Genomic DNA, 20831 nt, shown 5'->3' with positions numbered 1-20831 from the left:
TTTTAATAATTTTCGTATTAATTGAATGTTTGAGAGGAATTTTTTAACATTTTTTTTTTTTTTTTTGAATAGTAGAATTGTTTTGTGAAATTTGAGTAAAATAGTAGTTAAAATTTGAATTCTTTTTCGGAAGTTTTATTAAAATAGTAGATATTGAAAATCATTAAAATTAGAAAATTTTTTGAAAATTATTAATATTAGGACAATAATTTTTTTGACGTTTATGAAAATAATAATTGAACTTTGGAGAATAATTAGCGCGCGAATTGTTGTTAGTTTTATTATAATTAGGATAATCAGTAGTAAACTACGTATTGAGTCAGACACTTCCGAATAATTTAAAATTGTTTCTTTAGGAGTAAACGTTCTTTATATTCAGACAGAACTTATTTATCTGGCTAAAACAGTTTTTTACTACTTATAACCAAAAAAAAAAGGATAAAAAGTATTTTAAAAAATTCGCTGTCTCACAGAATTTCCCTTCTACCACTGAAACTAACTTTAAAAAAGTTTTTTAAAACAGTTTGTCTGACCAAACTTTTTAACTACTACTTTAATTGAAAAAATTATAATTTTTCTACCTTTCCTTCAATTTTCTATCTTTTAGGTTTTAGTCTAGATAAAATTTTTGAATCCATCATTTTCTTTGTCACTTTATTTTATATTCCAGTGGGAAAATTTATCGCGCAGATATAGTACAGTTCTAATTCACATCAATACAATACACGTGGCAATTGAGAAGATCGTATTTTAATAATTTATTACAAAATTTCTGAGGAGACGTGACATTTTTCGAATACTGAATAAACTATGATGACGATCGTGTGAAATGGGTCAACTTAAATTCTAGCAAATGATGAGACTGAATAAGTCTGCCCTCCCTCACGTTTGAAAACTCTCGCAATTAGGAGCTACTGTGGCCTTTGAAAAATCCCCTCAGGGAATTTGCCTTCTGTAATGAAAGCCTAAATATTTTATGAGAAGACTTTTTAGTATCCATGCAAAATCATCATCAAAAAAAAAATTTTTTTCTTTCTTAGTACAAACAAAGATAATTTATACATTCATTGATATATGTTGCTAAAATCGTATTGTCATTAAGTTTCTTCGTACAAAATGAATAAGTAAGTAGGTAATTATACTCGAAAATTAAAGAGGAAATCAAAATACTGAGACTAAAAATTACTAAAAAAAATTATTTTTAAATTTCACCCCCACTATTTGTATCATTTTTGACGTTTTTACACGTCCTTAATTCAGTAACTTTGCTTGAATTCCTTAAAATCCGTTTTTTTGAAAAAAGGTATACATAAAGTCCGTAATTTGATTAAAAAATAATGAAAAGTTCGTAAATTGTACGATATTATTTGGATTAAATACTTCTCCAAAACCCAATTATTTTCAAAAATTTTAATAAAATTCTTGTCAAAATTTCAATTATTTTCAAAAATTTTCCTTTAATTAAAACCATTAGTTATTTTCAAAAAATAATAAAAATTTCACAGGAATTTCATTATTTACAAATTTTTTTCTAAATTTCTTCCCAATAATTAAATTATTTTCATAAATAATTAAATTTTTACAGGAATTCAATTGTTTTGGTAAATAAAAAAATTCTTAATAATTTTTAATACAATTTTAATTGAATTCCTCGAGAAAATGTAATTATTCATAAAAATTTTATTAAAATTCGTCAAAAGAATTCAATTATTTAAAAATTTATTGATACAATTCTTTATGAGAATTCAATTTTAAAAAACATGGAGTTATTCAATAAATAGTTTTTTTTGTCTTTAAACAATTGAATTCTAGTAGAATTTTCTCATAAAAATTGATTTAAAAATGGATTTCAGTTAAAATTTTAGAATATAATTGAATATTAAAAGCATTAGAGTTTAAATTTTTAGAAATAAAATTGAATTTTGAAAAGGTTTCAGATTAAAATCTTTGAAAATTTGAATTTTTGATATTGTTAACTAACAATTCTAAAGAATTAATTTTTTTTTGAGAAAGTTTAATTGCGGATTTTTTTAATATTATTTGAAGTTTTTATTTTCTAATATATATTTAATTGAAGAATTTACGAATATTTGAAATATTGTAATATTAAATTGTAAACAAATGAATTTGAGAATTCTCAAAGAACTTTTTCAAAAATTATTAAGAATAATGGATTTATAGAAGAATTTTATTTAAAAACACGAAAAAAGAATTTAATTTTGGAAGAGTTAAAAATTATTGCAGAAATTCAATTATTTTCAAGAGTAATAATATTCTTCGCAAAAATTAAATATTGTTCAAAAATAATATAATTGTTCTTAGGGATTCAATTATTTTTACAAATAATAAAATTCATCACAGAATTTAAATTTTTTTTAATACAATTTTAATCAAATTTCTTGAAAAATGTAATTATATTCTAAAAATTGTTATTAAAATTCGTCGATAGAATTAATTTTTTTCGTCAATAGAATTATTTCTTTTTTGAAGAAGTTTTATTGCGGATTTTTTTTTAAATTATTTGAAGTTTTCATTTTCTAATATATAATTAATTGAAGAATTTACGAATAATTGAAATTTCGTCAAATTCAATATTGTCAAATTCAATAAACAAATGAATTTGAAAATTCTCAAAGCACTTTATTAAGAATTATTAAAAATAATGAATTTATGCAAAAAATTTCAATTAAAAACAAAAAAAAAATTTAATTTTGGAGAAGTTACAAATTTTTGCAGAAATTATTTTCAAAAATAATAAAATTCTTCTTAGGGATTCAATTATTTTCACAAATAATAAAATTCATCACAGAATTTCAATTATTTTTAAAACAATTTTAATCAAATTTCTCGAAAAATGTAATTATTCTTAAAAATTTTATTAAAATTCGTCCAAAGAATTCAAATTTGTTGATAAAATTATTTACCAGAGTTAAATTTTAAGAAACATTTAATTATTCAACAAATGATATATTTTTGTATTTAAATAATTGAATTCTAGTAGAATTTTTTAATAAAAATTGATTATAAAAATTTATTTGAGTTAAAATTTTAGATAGTTATTAATAGTCCGTAAATGGTCCGTAATTTTTCATTTATGGTCCGTAAAATCCGTATTTTAAAATACATTTCACTGAAAATTTATTATTTTTCAAAAGAAAAAAATTTTTTCGAAATGTAATTCTCCAAAAATACAATTATATTTCAAAACAATTTTCAAAAGTAATAAAATTTTGGACAAAATATCACGATTATAATTCATATTATTATTTTATTCATTTTTTATTAATAAATTTTCAAAGTTATGATCATCCGTTTAGAAATAAATAAATATGTAATCAATTTTTTTCACATATTTCTTCAATCTTCTAGATTAAAAAATAAATTATTCAAAGAAATATTACCTTAAAGGTCCTACTTTTTACTATAATAGACCCTCAAGTTTTTCTCCTTTATTATATATATATTTTTTTTTTTTTTTGTAAACTATCACTGCAGTTTCATTTTTGTGCAGGGTTGAAAAATTGAATGGAAAAAGTTATGAAGGCTTGTTTAAGTGACTTATGACCTCATCTTGCTTTTTAGTGTTTGAAAAATCTATTATTCACTGGAGATGATGTTGGATATTACCGAAGATTATAAAAAAGGGACCCTATAAACATCAAATTGCCATTGCGTTTGTATATAGTATACATGTACACTTATGGTCTATAAACATGATACCAACATGCCTTACTCGTTTACAACTGTGGAGGGAGAGAAAAAAGGATTTCCCTTCTTCTCAAGAACTAAATTGAAAATTTTTCTGCACGACATAAGGGAAAAATTGTGGAAATTAAATTTTTTAAATTACTTTCGTTTTTTTATAATAAATAAATTTTACTTAAATGTATATTAATAAAAACTATTAACTATATTAATTTCCGTATTCTTTCATTCATTCTGTCCGCAGTTTGAAATTAGATTCTGTGCGTATACTTTTGTTTTCCTTTCTTTAAAAAATATTGTTTGACAAATCGAAAATATGCAAATATTATTTTTTTTTTATAATTTATAATAAAATAATATTACAAATTAGAAAATTAAAAAAAAAATTATGAATAACAAATAAAAAATACACCCATTTTATTTGTTATTTTTTTCTATAACAAATTTCGTTTGACTGATCTAAATTACTATGCAAATTATTCTCCTTTTTATTTTGAAGAAATAGAAAATTGTTCATTTTTATAAAAAAAATCATGATTAAGAATTTTGTTAATATATTTTACTTATTAAAAAATAATTTAGCTTTAAATTCTGAAAAACTTTTTCCAAATAAAAATTTAACTCCGTTGCTCTTTATCGCAATTTTTTGTTATTTTATTTCCGCGATAATAATGCGTGATTTTTAACCTCAGAGAATTTCAGTAAAGTGTCACAAAGTTAGCAACAAACTTTTAGAATGATAAAAAGTTTTATTAACGATAGACACGCAGAGAAACTTGCTTAGCAATCTTACTAATGAAGAAACTTACTTTTTTTTACTTTAATTGATGGATTTACTTTTTAATTTCAGATTCATTTTCAAAACAAAAAAAAATTCTATTTGTTACAAAAAAAAATATTCTTTCTGTTTTAATACAAAAAAATATTTCCCAATAGCACTGATTAGTTTAATTTAACTAAAGAGAATTTCCCTCTAAATTCCCTTTGTGAGGTTTAAGATCGATGATAATTAATAGACGATTATAAATGCGGCTTTTTTTTCTAATTACCTGTTCGCGTTTTCTCTTAAAGCAAAAAAAAAAAAAAAAAAAAAGTTTGCTTAATTAGTAAAATAAAGTAGTAGGTGTGAATTTCTCTTTTTTATTCAAAAACAAAGGGAACAATATTTTTTTATTAGAATTTTTTTGCTTTTTTTAATTTAAACTGAAAAAGTAAAAATGTAAAATTAAAAGCAAAAAAGAGGAAAATAAAAATGAAGAAAGTAAAATAATAGTTTAGAGAGTGAAAATGTGAAATAAAAATTGAAAATAAAATGAATGATTTATAAGGTCACTTGTTAATTTTGACGATGATCAAGAGAGGAATTGTTATTCCTGAAGAAAAGGTAGAAATGCTTTTAGGAAAACATCTATGTGGCTTGTTCTCTGGGCAGGTCGTTAAACAACACATTTTGAGGTGGCCAAACACCAGGATAGCTAACGAAAACATAGAAATTTTGTACTTTAAAGTGATGTATATGCTCAATAGCGGTTTGTGGCATGTCACATATAATGTCAGTATAAACACTAAAGTTCCTTCAAGTTACCTATATACACATACACTGCGGCTAGACTATTAGAAAATAAAAAAATTTCCCTTTGACGAAAATTATTTTTACTTTTTATTCCATCATCAATAATAAGAATCGAGCGTCTGACAAGTTTATAATTAAAAAAAACTAATAAAATAACAAGAAAAAGGCCTTATCTGACTAAATCTAAAATTTACTACTGATGCTGTGATAAGAAAGTTTTAGACCGAGAAAATATGATTATACTATTATTAATGTAATTATATTATTAAAATATAGTTACTTACTGTAAATATAAAAATTAGTGCAATCGTAAAAATTAGAGTAATTATAAAAATTAGGGTAATTATAAAAATTAGTATAAAAAAAAAAAAAATTAGTATAAAAACTAGCAACAATTCGCGTGCTAAAGTTCGCGGCTAACTTCTTGCTGCCTTTTTTAAATAAAATTATCAATTTTGAAAATAATAGAATTTAAAAATTTTCTAATTTAATTTTTTGTTGAAATCACAAAAAAATTTCAATTTTGGAGAAATTACAAATAATTGCAAAAATTCAACTATTTTCAAAATTTGAAAAAAATTCCATTTATCTTTATAAATAAAAAAATTCTTCTCCAAAGTTGAATTATTTTCATAAATGTCAAAAAAAATTCTTGCCCTAATTTCAATTATTTTCAAAAATAAAATGCATTTTTCTAATTTTAATTATTTTCAATATCTACTATTTTAATAAAATTTCCCAAAAAGAATTCAATTATTTTAAAAAATTTTTAATAAAATTGTATGCAAACATTTAATTATTTGCATAAATAATAAAAATTTCACAGGAATTCAATTATTTGTATAAAAAATAATTTAAAAGTCTAGAAAATATAATAATAATCTTGTAAAGAATTCAATTTTTTTTATAAATACATAATTAAATTTTTCAGGGGAATACAATTATTTTTTTTTAATTTTAACAAAATTCTTCACAAAAATTCCATTATTTTCATAAATAATATAAAATTCTTCTGACGAATTCAAGTATTTCAAAAAATAATAAAATTCTTCTGACGAATTAAAGTATTTCGAAAAATAATGAAATTCTTTGCAACATTCAAATTATTTCAAAGATTTAAGTCAAAATTCTTGTAAAGAATTCAATTATTTTTATAAATAAATAGATTTTTTAGGGGATTTAAATTATTTTTATAAATAATTAAATTTTTCAGGAAAATTCAATTATTTTTGAAAATGTTAACAAAAATTCTTCATAAAAATTCAATTATTTTCATAAGTAAGAAAATTCTTGTGAGGAATTCAATTATTTTAAAGATTTTAATCAATTTTTTGTAAAGAATTCAATTAATTTCATAAATAATAAAATTCTTCTGAGAAATTAAATTATTTTCAAAAATAATAAAATTGTTTGCAAAATTTGAATGATTTAAAAAATTGTAATCAATTTTTTTGGGCAAGAATTCAATTAATTTTCTAAATAATAACATTTTTCTTTAGAATTTAATTTTTTTTTTCAATTAAAATCGATGCAAAAATTCAATTATTTTTATAAATAATAAAACTCATTGTAGAATTTCAATTATTTTTTCATACAATTTTAAATGAATTCCGCGAAAAGTGCAATTATTTTAAAAAATTTTTATTAAAATATATTTATAAAAAAAAAATCTGATTTAAAAACAAAATTGATTTTTTCGAAAAAATTTTTAAATAAAATAATAGAATTTTCAAATAATTGCAGAAATTCAATTATTTGAAGAAAAAATAAAATTCTTCTTAAAAAATTCAACTATGTTCAAAATTTGAAAAAAATTTTCGTAAAAATCCCAATTATCTTTATAAATAACAAAATTCTTCTTCAAATTTCAATGATTTTCATAAATGTCAAAAAAAATCTTGTCCTAATTTCAATAATTTTCAAAAAATTTTCTAATTTTAATGATTTTCAATATCTACTATTTTAATAAAATTTCCCAAAAAGAATTCAATTATTTAAAAAAAAAGTTTAATAAAATTGTATGCAAACATTTAATTATTTTCATAAATAATAAAAATTTGACTGCAATCCAATTATTTTCATAAATAATAAAATTTTTATAAGGAATTCAATTATTTTCATAAAAAAAAATTTTTAATTCTAGAAAATAATAATTTAATTAAAATGATGAAAATAATTTTGATGAAGTTACAGTAACAATATTCTTATAATATAAAATAATGATTTTATCTTTCGTTCATCTTTAATTATTAGACAAACAAATACTTTTATAAGTTGTTTAATTTAAAAAAGGTTTGAATTTGAAATTTTTGAATGTTTTAATTCCTGTGGAAAATCATGTTCCAAAAATAAGATTAAAAATAGAAATTTTGCAAATATTTTTCTTCTTTTTTTAAAACAAAATAATAATTTTGTTAAAAAAATTGTGATTCATAAACAAAAATAATGCAAAATAATAAAATTTTCTATTTCTTAATCACAGTTGTTTAACAATTTTCTAATTTTCTATAGAAGTAAAGAACAAAAATCTGCATAATTTCAATTTGACAAAACATAATATTTAACAAAATTTGTCTTTTAATGAAAAGAAGTGAAAAATTTTTTCATTATTTCTATTTGTCGTTACAATTTTAAATTAATTATAAAATAAAAATAATTATAACATAATAATATAATCTAAAGTTAACAAAAGTTAGTATAATTATAAAAATTAGCATATTTATCAAGTAGTATAGTTATAGTTTAGAATAGTAATAAAAATTAATATTATTATAAAATTAATAATTATGATTAATGCAAATAATTAGAATTAAATAAATTCTAATAGTTATAATAAAATAAATAATATATAATTATAAATACTTTAAAATAATTAATGTTATAGTTTCATGAAAATATAATAAAACTATATAAAACAAAATTTCAGAAAACATATAATATGTTGTAGAAAGAGCAACGAATTTACAACTCCAGTCTGACTAAAAAGACTTTTACTACTTAATCAGGAATTACAAATGGGTTTAAACTTCCTTTCTGAACATTTTAGAAACTGTAACATGTTAGTTTGAGTATTCAGACTATTTATTACCCGGGTAAAATAATTCCTTAGTAGTGTAAAATACAATAGCAGCGAAAAATAAAAATAAAAATTTAGAATCAATTTTAAAAAAAGGTATTTAGTTGTACATAGTTTTTAGCTGAATAATTATAAACACCGTAGGGACAAAAATTTACTATTGTTTTTCCCTGATTTCCAGACAAAATTTTGACTTTTTCCCTGAGCCTAAAGAATATATTCTGATTTACTCTAAAAATTATTATAGATACTCAAAGAATGTTTTATTACATTATTTATTTACGAATTTCTTTAATTGTAAAATTATTCGAAAACATCAATAACTTCTTTTTTAAATAGATATTTAAAAGTTTTTTAAAACTGAATTCTCATAAAAAATTTTATCAACAAATTTTTAAATAATTGAATTCTTTTGACAAATTTTAATCAAAATTTTAAGAACAATTACATTTTTCGAGGAATGCGATTAAAATTTTATTTAAAAATGATTAAAATTCTGCAATCAGTTTTATTATTTATGAAAACATTTGAATTCCTAAAAAGAATTTTATTTTTTATGAAAATAATTGAAACCCTGTAAAAAATTGATTTATTTATTTATGAAAATAATGGAATTCTTTCGAAAAATTTTATTAACATTTTAAAGAATAATTACATTTTTCGAAGAATTCGAGTATAATTGTTCTAAAAATAATTGAAATTCTGCGGTTACTTTTATTTTTTTATGAAAATAATTGAATTCCTAAAAAGAATTTTATTTTTTATGAAAATAATTGAATCCCTGTAGAAATTTTTATTTATTTATGAAAATTTTGTAAATACATTTAATTTATCTGTGAAACTTTTATTATTTATGAAAATAAATAAATGTTTGCTTACAATTTTATTACATTTTAAAAAAAAAATAATATTGAATTCTTTTGGAAAATTTTATTAAAATAGTAGATATTGAAAATCATTGAATTGAGGAAAATTTTTAAAAATAATTGAAATTCTGATATGAGTTTTATTTTTTATAAAAATTAATTGGATTTTTACAAAGAATTTTATTAATATTTCTAAAAATAATTGAATTTTTGCGAAGAATTTCATTAATATTTCTAAAAATAATTGAATTCTTGCGAAGAATTTTATAAACAAATTTTTTTAAATAATTGAATTTTTGCGAAGAATTTTATTAAAATTTTTGAAAGTAATTGAATTTCTGTGAGATTTTAATTATTTTTGAATATAATTAAATGTTGGCGTAGAAATTCATTAAAATTTTTTTAAATAATATAAATATAATAACGACTCGTTTTCAGTTAGACAAATCTTTTTTCACGTCTTGTAATCAAATCAGTAGTGAAAGTCAATTAGTGTCAGGAGGAATAGCTAAAAATACTTTGTCTGACTGTATCTGTCTTTCACTACTGATTTCAATATTATCGAAATTTTTAAAACAATTTGTCTCGCTAAAAAATAAAAATTCTAATTCACGTTAATTTTTTTACGACCAGTCATTTTAATAAAAAATTATTTACATGTCTATAGTTATTTATTTATACGCACGAATGTATTTAATTTTTTATAAGACTAACTGTGGTCACATATATACGCATAAAAGGGTTTTACATATTAATTTTCTATATGGGTCCTGGGCTTTCCATAAAGGAAGTTCTTGCTACTTTCTATGTTATAGAGCTATATTTAATTCAGGCTTTACATAATTTATGATGATTCAGGTGATTTTACATAACCTGTAAAATATTCCTTACGTAATTAACTGGTAGTCGCAACTCAGAACATAATAAATTAATCACCGATTTTACAAACTATGTGACGGACAAACGTTTTCTATAGAAAAAAATATGAATGCTTTTTCGATTCTCTTAAAAAAAATAATAACTAACCTTTCACGACTATAATTGGAAATGTGAAGAAAAAAATTTAATTACGATTTTTACAGGATAAAAAGTAAACAAATAGCTTTTTCATTCCATTCTACTCTACTAAATGGAAAAATTATATTATTAAAAAAAACTTATTTGAAAAAATAATCTGTTCATATATATTAATATTTTCAAAAATCTAGTTTTTGAAATTAATTTTCGAAAAAATATTCAAGAGAAATATGAATGAAATTTTAAATAAAATTTCCTTTACAAAAAAGGAAAGTAAATTTATTAATTTACTTTCCTTTTTTGTAAAGAGAATTTAGTAAATTAATTTACATAAATTAAATTTAATTAGTAAATTAATTAATTAATTAATTAATTAAATTTAATTAGTAAATTAATTAATGGATTAATAATTTCTCAAAACAATATTTTTAACACGTTTTCTCTATTTTCAGTGCTATGGAGGCAGGCATTCCAGCAGACAGTCCAAATTTAGTCCTTTTATTTTTCTTGGCCCAACTTTTTCTTCGGGAATTGTACAAAAGCAAAAATTTGATTCGCATCGTGCCAATGGATATGACAGGATATTTTGGTAAATTTTTTACTCCTCAAATTATATATATTTATATTATTTAAATTCCTTCCACGCCATTAATTTTTTTCCATTGTCAAAGCAAAAAAAAAAGAAAAAAAAACTTTTTCGAATTTCTCCTCTTGTTTCGGAATTTAAATTAGAAAACTTTGTTAAATCCATTTGTTGAAAAAAAAAATGTAATAGAAAACTTGGAGTAAAGTTTACGTCAACTTTTTTTTTTTTTTTTTTTTGTTTATATGCGCCTTTTATATGTTTTCAAAGAGATGAAATCAATATTTATTAGGAAAAATGACAAGAAATCTAAAATAAATGGATTTCTCGTGAAGCTAAAGTTTCATAAAAAAAAAGTTCGGTCATTTATTTTGCTTTTATTATCGAATAATAGATATTTAAATATTTTTTAGTTTTCTATTCAATTTTCATTTTAATTGGCAATTTATTTATTTTTATACCCTGGGAGATGATGATGATGTTAATAAATAAATTATTACTTTAGAGGATAAAAATAATAAATTACTAATTACAATAGTAGTATAAAAATACTGTTATTTAAAAATTGACGCGTCTATTAATTGTCCAATTAATTAATAATTCAAAAATTAATTAAAACTACCCAGTGAGCTAAACCGTTAATAATTAATTAATTATAGATCAATTAATATAATTTATAAAGAACTGTTATCAATTTTCCAATTTCAATAAAAAATAAATAATGTTCCTAAATTCGTTTCTTTTTCAAATTAAAATTTTATTACCAATAATTTTACGTCACGTTTCAAAAAAATTAATTATAAAGTTTCTTAATTATAAATTTAAGTTTGTAATTTTTATTAACAATTTGTAATTTCTGAAAATATTTTCAAAAATACCTTGTTTTTTTGTAGTCACAAACTTGTAGATCATAAAATATTCATTTTCACTTTTTTGTAATTGTACCTAATTTTTTTTTTTAATTTTAATTTCTTCGCTATTTTTACTTTTCTTTAGTTTTCTTTTCTTTTTAATTTTATTCTTTTTTAATTGGATTTTTTTTTAATTTAATTTTTTTAATTTTATATTTCAGTTTTACTTTTTTAGTTTTACTTTTTTAATTTTAATTTTTTCAATTTAAATTTTACAATAAAAAATAAATAACTATAATACAAAATAATAAAAGAATTGTCAATAATTTTGTGCATTTAATTCAACAGAAAGCAAATCGGGGCCATCAAATATTGGGAACGTCATTACTCAAATACTTTTGTGCAAACAGATTACACTGGATTTCAACGAAGAAGAACTTTGCAGTATACAAAAAGATTCCGAAGAAATAAATGCTCTCATAGCCGAGTTGCAGGAATTTATGCCACAATCAGAAGCTGACACTGGTGAGTTTCATTTTTTTAATTAACACACTCGTTTATACGCAAATCTTAAGCAATAGAATAAAAGCTAGGTAATAATTTCCTTTCTTTTTTTTGTAATATTAAATTTCTTATTTCTTAAATCCATATTCGTGTCGACGAGCATTAATATTTATATTTATTTTTTTTTCACTTTTAATATCCATGCAAAAATAAAAGAGCAATAAAAAAATATGACCGAGTTGAAAAAAGTAAAAAAAAATTGGAATGTGAGCCTTTTTTTGGTTAACGGTGAATACACATGTTGAATAAAAAAAGAACGCTTTAGATACGAATTTAGTTTCGTTTACTTTTCCCTGAAAGCGATTTATGTATTTACACGACGTTGCGTTTTGTTTTTTTTTGCATTTTATTTTTCTCTCTACCGTTAATTTTGATAAATTGCAGCAAAAAAAAAATTCTATATGAATATTTTTTACATTGATTAGTGAAAAAGAAGAGTAAACGTTGGCAATTAGTAAAATGTGCATAGAGACTCTTTCAAGAATTTCCATCATATTTTAATGAAATAGGTAAAAATTGAGCGAGTATTTCGTTTTTTTTTTCAAGAGAGACCTTCTTTCACGATTCGATTAAAAAAATATTTTTATTAATAAATCAAATTATCAAAAGTTCCTTCCGGTGAAATAGAAATTATTTTTTAATTAAATTTTTCAATATATGTGGAAATTTTTTTATTTTATCGAATATTATATTTATAGCTCAACTTTTATTTAATTAAATTTAGTCTAATTTTTATTTTGTCAAAATTAGTTTAATTTTCTATTCAGTCAAAATTAGTTTAATTTTTATTCAGTCAAATTTAGTTAAATTTCCATTTTCTCAAATTTAGTTGAATTTTTATTCGGTCACAATTTTTATTTTAATTTTTCAATAAATTAAAATTTTTTATTTATCGAATTTCGAATTTAGTTCAATTATAATTTAGTAAAAATTAGTTTAATTTTCATTAAGTAAAATTTACCTTCATAGCCATTCAGTAAAATATAGTTTAATTTTCATTTAGTTGAATTAAAAGTTAAATAATCATTTAGCAAAATTCAGTTTAATTTTCATTCAATTCAATAAAGTTTAATTTTCATTTCGTCAGATTTAGTTTAATATTCATTTAACTAAATCAAGTTAAATATTCATTTAACTAAATCAAGTTAAATATTCATTTAACCTACTTAATTTCAGTCAAATTTTTTATCTTAGTTAATCAATAAATAAAATTTTTTATTTTATCGAAAATCACATTTATTTTAATTTTCGTTTAGTCAAATGTAGTTTAGTTTTCATTCAGTTAAATTAAGTTTAAATTTCAATTAAATTTTCTGTCTTAATTTTTCAATGAATAAATTTTTTTTTCCAATTTCATATTTAGTCTAATTTTTATTTAGTAAAATTTAATTTAAGTTTCATTTAGTTAAATTAAATTTAATAATCATTTAGTCAAATTTAGTTTAATTTTCATTTATTTACCTAAATTTATTTAAATTTACATTTAATTAAATCTAGTTTAATTTTCATTCACTCAAATTATTGTTCAATTATTTATTAATTATTTGTTTATTGAATCATTTATATTTCAGTTAAATTAAGTTGTCGTTTAGTCAAATTTAATTTAATTTACATTAAGTCAAATCGAGTTTAATTTTCATTTAGTCAAATTAAATTTAATTTTCAATCAAATTTTTTATCCCAGTTAATCTATAAATTAAATTTTTTTATTTTAATAGAAATCATATTTAGTTAAATTTATAAGTAACAAAATTTACTTTAATTTCTATTGAGTTAAATTAGATTTAATTTTTATCGAGGCAAAGCAAGTTTAATTTTAATTTAGCCAAATTTATCTTCAATTTAATTATATATAAATATTTATCAAAATTGTCATAATAGAAAAATCATTCGAAAAAACAAAATTTTCCAATATTGAAAGAAACTTTGCAATTTTTCGCTTCAAAAAATTTTCAAATAAATCATCTATTTTTCCAAATTGTCAAAAACATAAAATTCTATTTAAAAAAGTAAAAAAAAAATAATTAAAAAAAATACTATAAAAAAAGAAAGAAAATAAAAAATAAAAATAATTCTCCTTTATTCTTTACAGAACGACCAGTTGCACTTCAAGAAGCAGCGAGTCGTGTGAATCGCAGTAATGGGAATCGAAAGGTCTACCGATGGGAAAATAGGTCCAGAAATCCGTCTTATATCCGCGGAACCTTTAACTTCTTATGCTGCTCTAGACCCAACTATGTTTAAAACGCGCGGTAAACTTTATTCTCCCGTCTGAATTATAAATAGATTTATATATACATATATACATACTATATATAGGTATAATATACGAAACTCGATTATAACTTACTCCTTAGAGAATTAATTATAAAGTCGACCATTTAATGAGACCAAAGAGACCGACGATATTTTCCTAATGCTCTTAAACATTATTAAAAAGGACGAATACTGAACAAAAAGAACGGCTAATTTTCCTTATTCTTTAGTAGACAAAGAAATTATACATTGTTACAAGAAAAAAAAAATCCGTGACACGACATTCACGAAATAAGAAAATGAGCATCTTGTCAAATTTTATTTGCGACAAAATTTTTTTCTATTTTCATTTTTGCTATTTTCCATTGTTAATTAATTAATAATTATTAATAATAATCACTGAAAATTAACTAATTAATTAATTAATTAATAATTATTCGTAATAATGACTAAAAATTAACTAACTAATTAATTAATAATTATTCGTAATAATTACTAAAAATTAACTAATTAATTAATTAATAAATATTCGTAATAACTAACTAATTAATTATAATACTCGATAATAATTTGTAATGATTTACGAATTACTAATAAATAGAAATAATTAATTAATAATTATTCGTAATAATTAAGTAATTAATTAATATTAATTAGAAATAATTAACTAATTAATTAATTAATAATTGATGAAAATTAGTAATAATTAATTCCTAATCATTACTAATAATTAACTAATTAATGAAAACTTGATAATAATTAGTAATATTAATTAATTAATTAATTAATTAATAATTATGACAACAATTAATTAATTTATTAATCAATAATTTATAAAAATTAGTATTAATTAATAAATTTTTAATTAATTACTAACATTTTGTTTACATTTTTCACAAGTTAGTAATATGTAATTATTAATAATAATTGTTATAATAATTAGCGAAATTACTAATTTAATTTCTTAATAACTACTTGCTCAATTAATTAATAAATTCGTTTATTAATTTATTTATTAATATCCTAATTACTTTTAACTTATTTTGTTTATTTATTTAGAAATTACAGAATTATTTAATAATTCCCTAATTATCTACTTCGTGAACTTAATTATAGTAATTTTTGTATATTTAGTTTGTATAAATAAATCTTCGTGTCCACAGTATTTAATGACGGACATTTAGTTAATGGGAAAATTTATTTCTCGAGTATAGAAAATATTTTTTTTGCACATATTTCACGTGATATTTTTTTTGTTGATTATATAGTAATAATTAATTTTCGTATTATATGAGTAATTTGTTCTACTGATGAATTACAATAAATAATCAGGGGTGGACAAAGATAATTAATTTACAAATATCTTTTAGTTTTATTTATTATTATTTATTTTCATTATTAGTTATTTGTACTTTTTTTGTTTTTCTTTATTTTTATATAATATTTTTAGTATATAAATAATATTTTTAAATAAAAAGAATAATTTTTAGTTGTTTTTACTATTGATTATTTTTATTTTTTGTTTTTCTTTATTTAAAAAAAATTTTTTTTATAATAATTATTAGTTATTATTTGTATTAGTTATTTGTTATTAGTAATTTTTATTATTAGTTATATTTATCATTAGTTATTATTATTTATCAATTATTTTTATTATTGACAATATTTATTATTATTAATTATTATTACCAATTATATTTACAATTATTTATATATTTGATTCTAATACATGTGAGATTAAAAATATAATTGTACTTATTGAGTCGAAATAAACACGTGGAATAGAAAATACGTTTATCATAAATGATAAATGAATGGCCAAAAATAAAGTCCGTTAATTAAAGGCTCGAATACTGCCCACCCCTGCCATTAACAACATATTATATATAGAAGAAAAAATTAAAAAATATATTAGTACTCGATTAATAATTAATGATGAAACAAGGCCTTTGGACAAAAAAAGAAACAAAATATATGCTAATCTGCGAATGTAGAATTCGAATTTAAAATCAGAATTCCAGAGGGACAACTTTAATTAATTGAATATCGTACATTTTTACACTGGACATTAATTTTTTTTTTAAGTGGTATAAAAAAGTTTATTTTATAATTAAAAATCCCACTTAGCACAATGATTCACAAGTGATTTAGAAATAATTCTTTATAACTATAAAATTTTTTTTATTAACTTAAACAAGTTTATATTAAACTGTGATATAGATGTGTAGTGTTTTAATGTACACAAATATTTTTTAAATTTATTTATATATTTAATTATATAACTACTATTCAAAAATTTATTATAGATTTCTAATTTATTATAATTAATTATTATTATAATTTATTTTTTTAATATATCATAATTAATTACTATAATTTATTTATTTTAAATTGATGAGAGAATGTAAAATAATATATTTTCTTGTATTACCAAAATAATGAATTATTTTTTTTAAATATTTATATGAAACAATAGACGATCACTTGAATAGAATATTTTTGTTCAGAACAAAATTTATTCAGTTGGAAAATGTTGAAGAAAAATTTTTTAATGAGTTTAAAAATAAATTCTTCATATAAAGTGGGGAACGTTCTCTTATCGAATTATGGATTTTTTCCTAATGGAACGTGTGATTCAGGGACCATTCAATAAATCATAAAAATATTAATAATAAATTTTTGCGAATTAGTAAGAAATAAGCAAAGAAAAAAGCAAAAACAGACAGAAAGGTTTCTTTCATCAAAATAATATTATTTATCGTTTCTTTATAATGACAAAAACTATTTAGAAAAATTGATAAAACTATTTGGACAAAAATTAGAAAAATATTCTGTCAATTATAATTAATTTCATTTTTAATTGAATTTTTTCTATTCTATTCATTTTTTAATTGATGAATTTCTTATTGACTGGTTTTTCATTCTGGCTTCATTCCAATATTCGTCAATAATATTTTTTTGTGCTATTAATTTTTTCAGATATTTTATGTTTTTATTTGTTTATTGTTTATTGTTTATTGTTTATTATTTATAATTAATTAATAAATTTATTCATCTATTTATTTATTTATTTATTTATTTATTTATTTATTTATTTATTTATTATTATAGACGAAACAATTACTTTTATAATATTAATATTTATTCCCCTTGTTTTTAATTTTTGTATTTTACAAAAAGAAATAAATAACGAAAAACAATTTTCTTTATAAAAATGAAACTTTCTTTGATTAAATTGAAAATTAAATGTTTACATGAATATCAAATTTTATTTTTTATTTCATATTTTCTTTTTAGATTGAAACATGTATTGTTTATATATATATATATATAAAAAATGAATTTATTATCCTTCAAAAGAAATATTTTACACATGAAAAAGCATTATTTTCTCAAGAGGAAAATTTATTATTTTTCATATTTATATAAAAAACGATTAAAATTGAGCAAATAAAATGTCCTTTAAACGAAAACAATTTATTGTTTTTGCAAAAATAACTTATTCTCTTTCGTGAAAAATAATAACTTTTTTCAGGAACAATTCATTTTTTTCTATTTACTACTAAATAAATGATTAAAAAAATCAAAATTAATTAAAATTCATTTAAATTTACATGGTTTCATAAATTCCTTTTCATATTTATTTACTATTTTATTATTTTTTTTATTTACCAATATTCTATTTTTTATAATTATTTATTTTTTATTTACTCAGTTGTTTATTTTTAAATTATTTTTTCTTTATTTACTTATTATAATTATTTATTTGTCTCCGATTATAATTATTTAAGGATAGATGATTAAAGAATGAAAATTATTACATTCTTGGAAAAAAAATTTGAAAAGGAAGAAATATGAAAAAGAAAATTACATTTCAAAAGAGATATTCGAAAAAAATTTCATAAACAATTTTTTTTTATTGGAAAAAAAGAAAAACTTGATGAATGCTTTTTTTGTCAAAACATAATGCTTCCCTCACACTATTCAATGTGCTAAGTGGAAATTTAAAAAAAAAACATTTTTTAACATTCGTAAACGTAAAAAAGTTTCCTAAAAATCAAAAATAGAACATTTTTTCCTTACACCTACGAATTATTCCTTTCTTTTATATGAATTTGTTTGTTATTATTTACTTCGAACTAAAGGAACGAAAAACTCTATTTAAATAACACGACTTTCAATGTAATCTAAAAAAAATTCTTAACAACATTTTATTCAATGAAAAAAGAAAAAAATTATTTCAACCGTAAAAACACTAACGAACTGTACTTTATTTGGGGAACAAAAGAACATGATATTTTTACAAATAACCATGGACCAGAAAAGCATAAATACATAAATAGATGCGTGAAATGAATTTTTAAAAATTTAATTTTCTTCTCTAAAAAAAAACAAAAATGGGTCCAAAGTGATTTAGTTCATTTGTAATTATTATATACACCAAAATTGATTTTTTGTTCAAATCAACAATTTTTGTTTTCGCGAGGAAAAATAAATTAAATGTAAATATTAATTTAGAAAATCAACCAAAAACAATGTCAATATTTCGTGATGATAATTATACATAATTACATTTGTAGATTTACAAGTATAGGTATATCGATGTATATATAGTTACATTTAACCAAATATGTATTTACTCATTTAGCAATATGAAATATCTGGGATAATTAACTTTATAGGAATCAAATGCAATTAAATATTAAAATTTCTCCGATTGATGTATATTGAATTTTTGAAAAAAGAAAATTCTCTAATTAATAAAAACGGAAAATTTTAATGATCCACAAGTTTTGAACTTTCAAATGAATGAATTTTTTAAGAAAAAATAATATTAATATTATCTCCCTTGCAGAATGCAAAAAAAAAATTAAATTAATTGATATTAAAAAAATAATATCAAGTTAATCAATATTAAATCAATATTAAATTTATCAATATTAAATTAATTAATGTTAAATTAATCAATATTAAATATTAAAAGTCAGAAACTAAAATTTTACAATTAGAAACTTTGAAATTAATTTCTGTCGACAGTGACACAAAATTATTCTAATAACAATTTTAATTTGAAGAAGAAATAAATAAATGTCGTTCATTCGAACTTTTGAAACTTTAGGATCTGAAAATAAATTAAAAAGGAGAGTAAAATATTTCCAGATATTATAAATAATTTGTCAATATGGAGCAAAATTGGTAAAGAAAAACTTGAAAAAAAAGAATTTCGCTAATAAAAACAATTTTTTTCTCTAGTCAAACATTTTTTGTTCCATATTCACAATTTAGAAAATAAAAATCGTATATATGTAAAATAGACGTTAGTTCTCCGGTTGGGAAATATTGTAACTAGTTTATTATATACTATTAATCAAAAATCAAATCTTTAAAGTTTGTATAATGATAAAGTGATATATCACATTTGTTGCAGATTGTAGATAAAAATAATATAATATAACGAATTTATATAATTCGAACACCATTCATGAATTTATATGTTATTTTAACGCACAAGCATATCAGTCGCATGAATAATTAAAAAGAAAATAATAATAAAAATAATAATAATATTATTAACAAAAATGAAAATTTAAAAATATAATTATACGATAATACAATAATTATAAAAATAATCTTCAGATCGATATACAAGCGACTTTTTGTACTAATAATAATTCAAATTCTCGTAGTTGTCGTCAAACTCGAAATAGTGTTGGAAATAAAGTAGTTCGTTGCATAGAAAAACAAAAGATCATATATATAAATTCACATAAACTCTATAAAGTTAAATATTTTTATTGTAATAATTTCCTTAATTTGCGACCTAAAAATTATCAAATCAAAATAATTTAAAAATTGATCCTTTGTTTCTTCTATGCTGTTTACGGGTAAAAGAAAATACTATATTTGATTCCATTTCTGACAAAGCCTCGCGCACCGAACGGAGACTTTTTTTATATATGTACTAATTTGAAAGTAAAAATGTGTAAAAATTTTTTAAAGACAGCATAAAAATTGTCATACAAATAATAGCGGGGTTATTGTGTAATTTAGTGGTAGTTTTCAATGAAATTATATTGAAAATAAATTAATATGAGAAAAAAAATCGTGTTTTAAAGAAAAATAAAAAAATGTTGAAAAATAAATGTAGTCGACGTGTATTACTTGGGATTAACTTCAGCATTATAAACATTATAAATATTAAATAAAAAAAATAGTGTATGAGGGTCAGAACGGCATCAGTGGGTATATAAACAATTTAGAACGTAGCAAAAAAAAAATCGACCAAAATGTCAATTTTCTCTTCATTCGCATAGAGAGTTTTACTAAATAGTTATATATA

The 20831-nt window shown here is 20.0% G+C and overlaps 2 protein-coding genes across 3 annotated transcripts in view; one reads left to right on the top strand and one right to left on the bottom strand.

The window, feature by feature from the left end:
- The window catches only part of LOC122509354, an 83371-nt gene extending 68486 nt beyond the window's left edge, over nucleotides 1–14885 (top strand). For both annotated transcript variants that reach the window (XM_043623345.1, XM_043623346.1), the window contains 3 exons: nucleotides 10690–10826; nucleotides 12020–12196; nucleotides 14328–14885. In XM_043623345.1, the coding sequence (XP_043479280.1) occupies nucleotides 10690–10826; nucleotides 12020–12196; nucleotides 14328–14479 (466 nt within the window). In that variant the 3' untranslated portion in view covers nucleotides 14480–14885. The remainder of the gene's footprint in view (nucleotides 1–10689; nucleotides 10827–12019; nucleotides 12197–14327) is intronic.
- The window catches only part of LOC122509353 (neurotrimin-like), a 163680-nt gene that overhangs the window by 142182 nt on the left and 667 nt on the right, over nucleotides 1–20831 (bottom strand). The gene's annotated exons all lie outside the window — the stretch shown is intronic.

Source organism: Leptopilina heterotoma, unplaced genomic scaffold (assembly GCF_015476425.1).
Source record: "Leptopilina heterotoma isolate Lh14 unplaced genomic scaffold, ASM1547642v1 Lhet_60, whole genome shotgun sequence".
NCBI lineage: Eukaryota > Metazoa > Arthropoda > Insecta > Hymenoptera > Figitidae > Leptopilina > Leptopilina heterotoma.
This window is presented reverse-complemented; position numbering and strand designations above follow the sequence as displayed.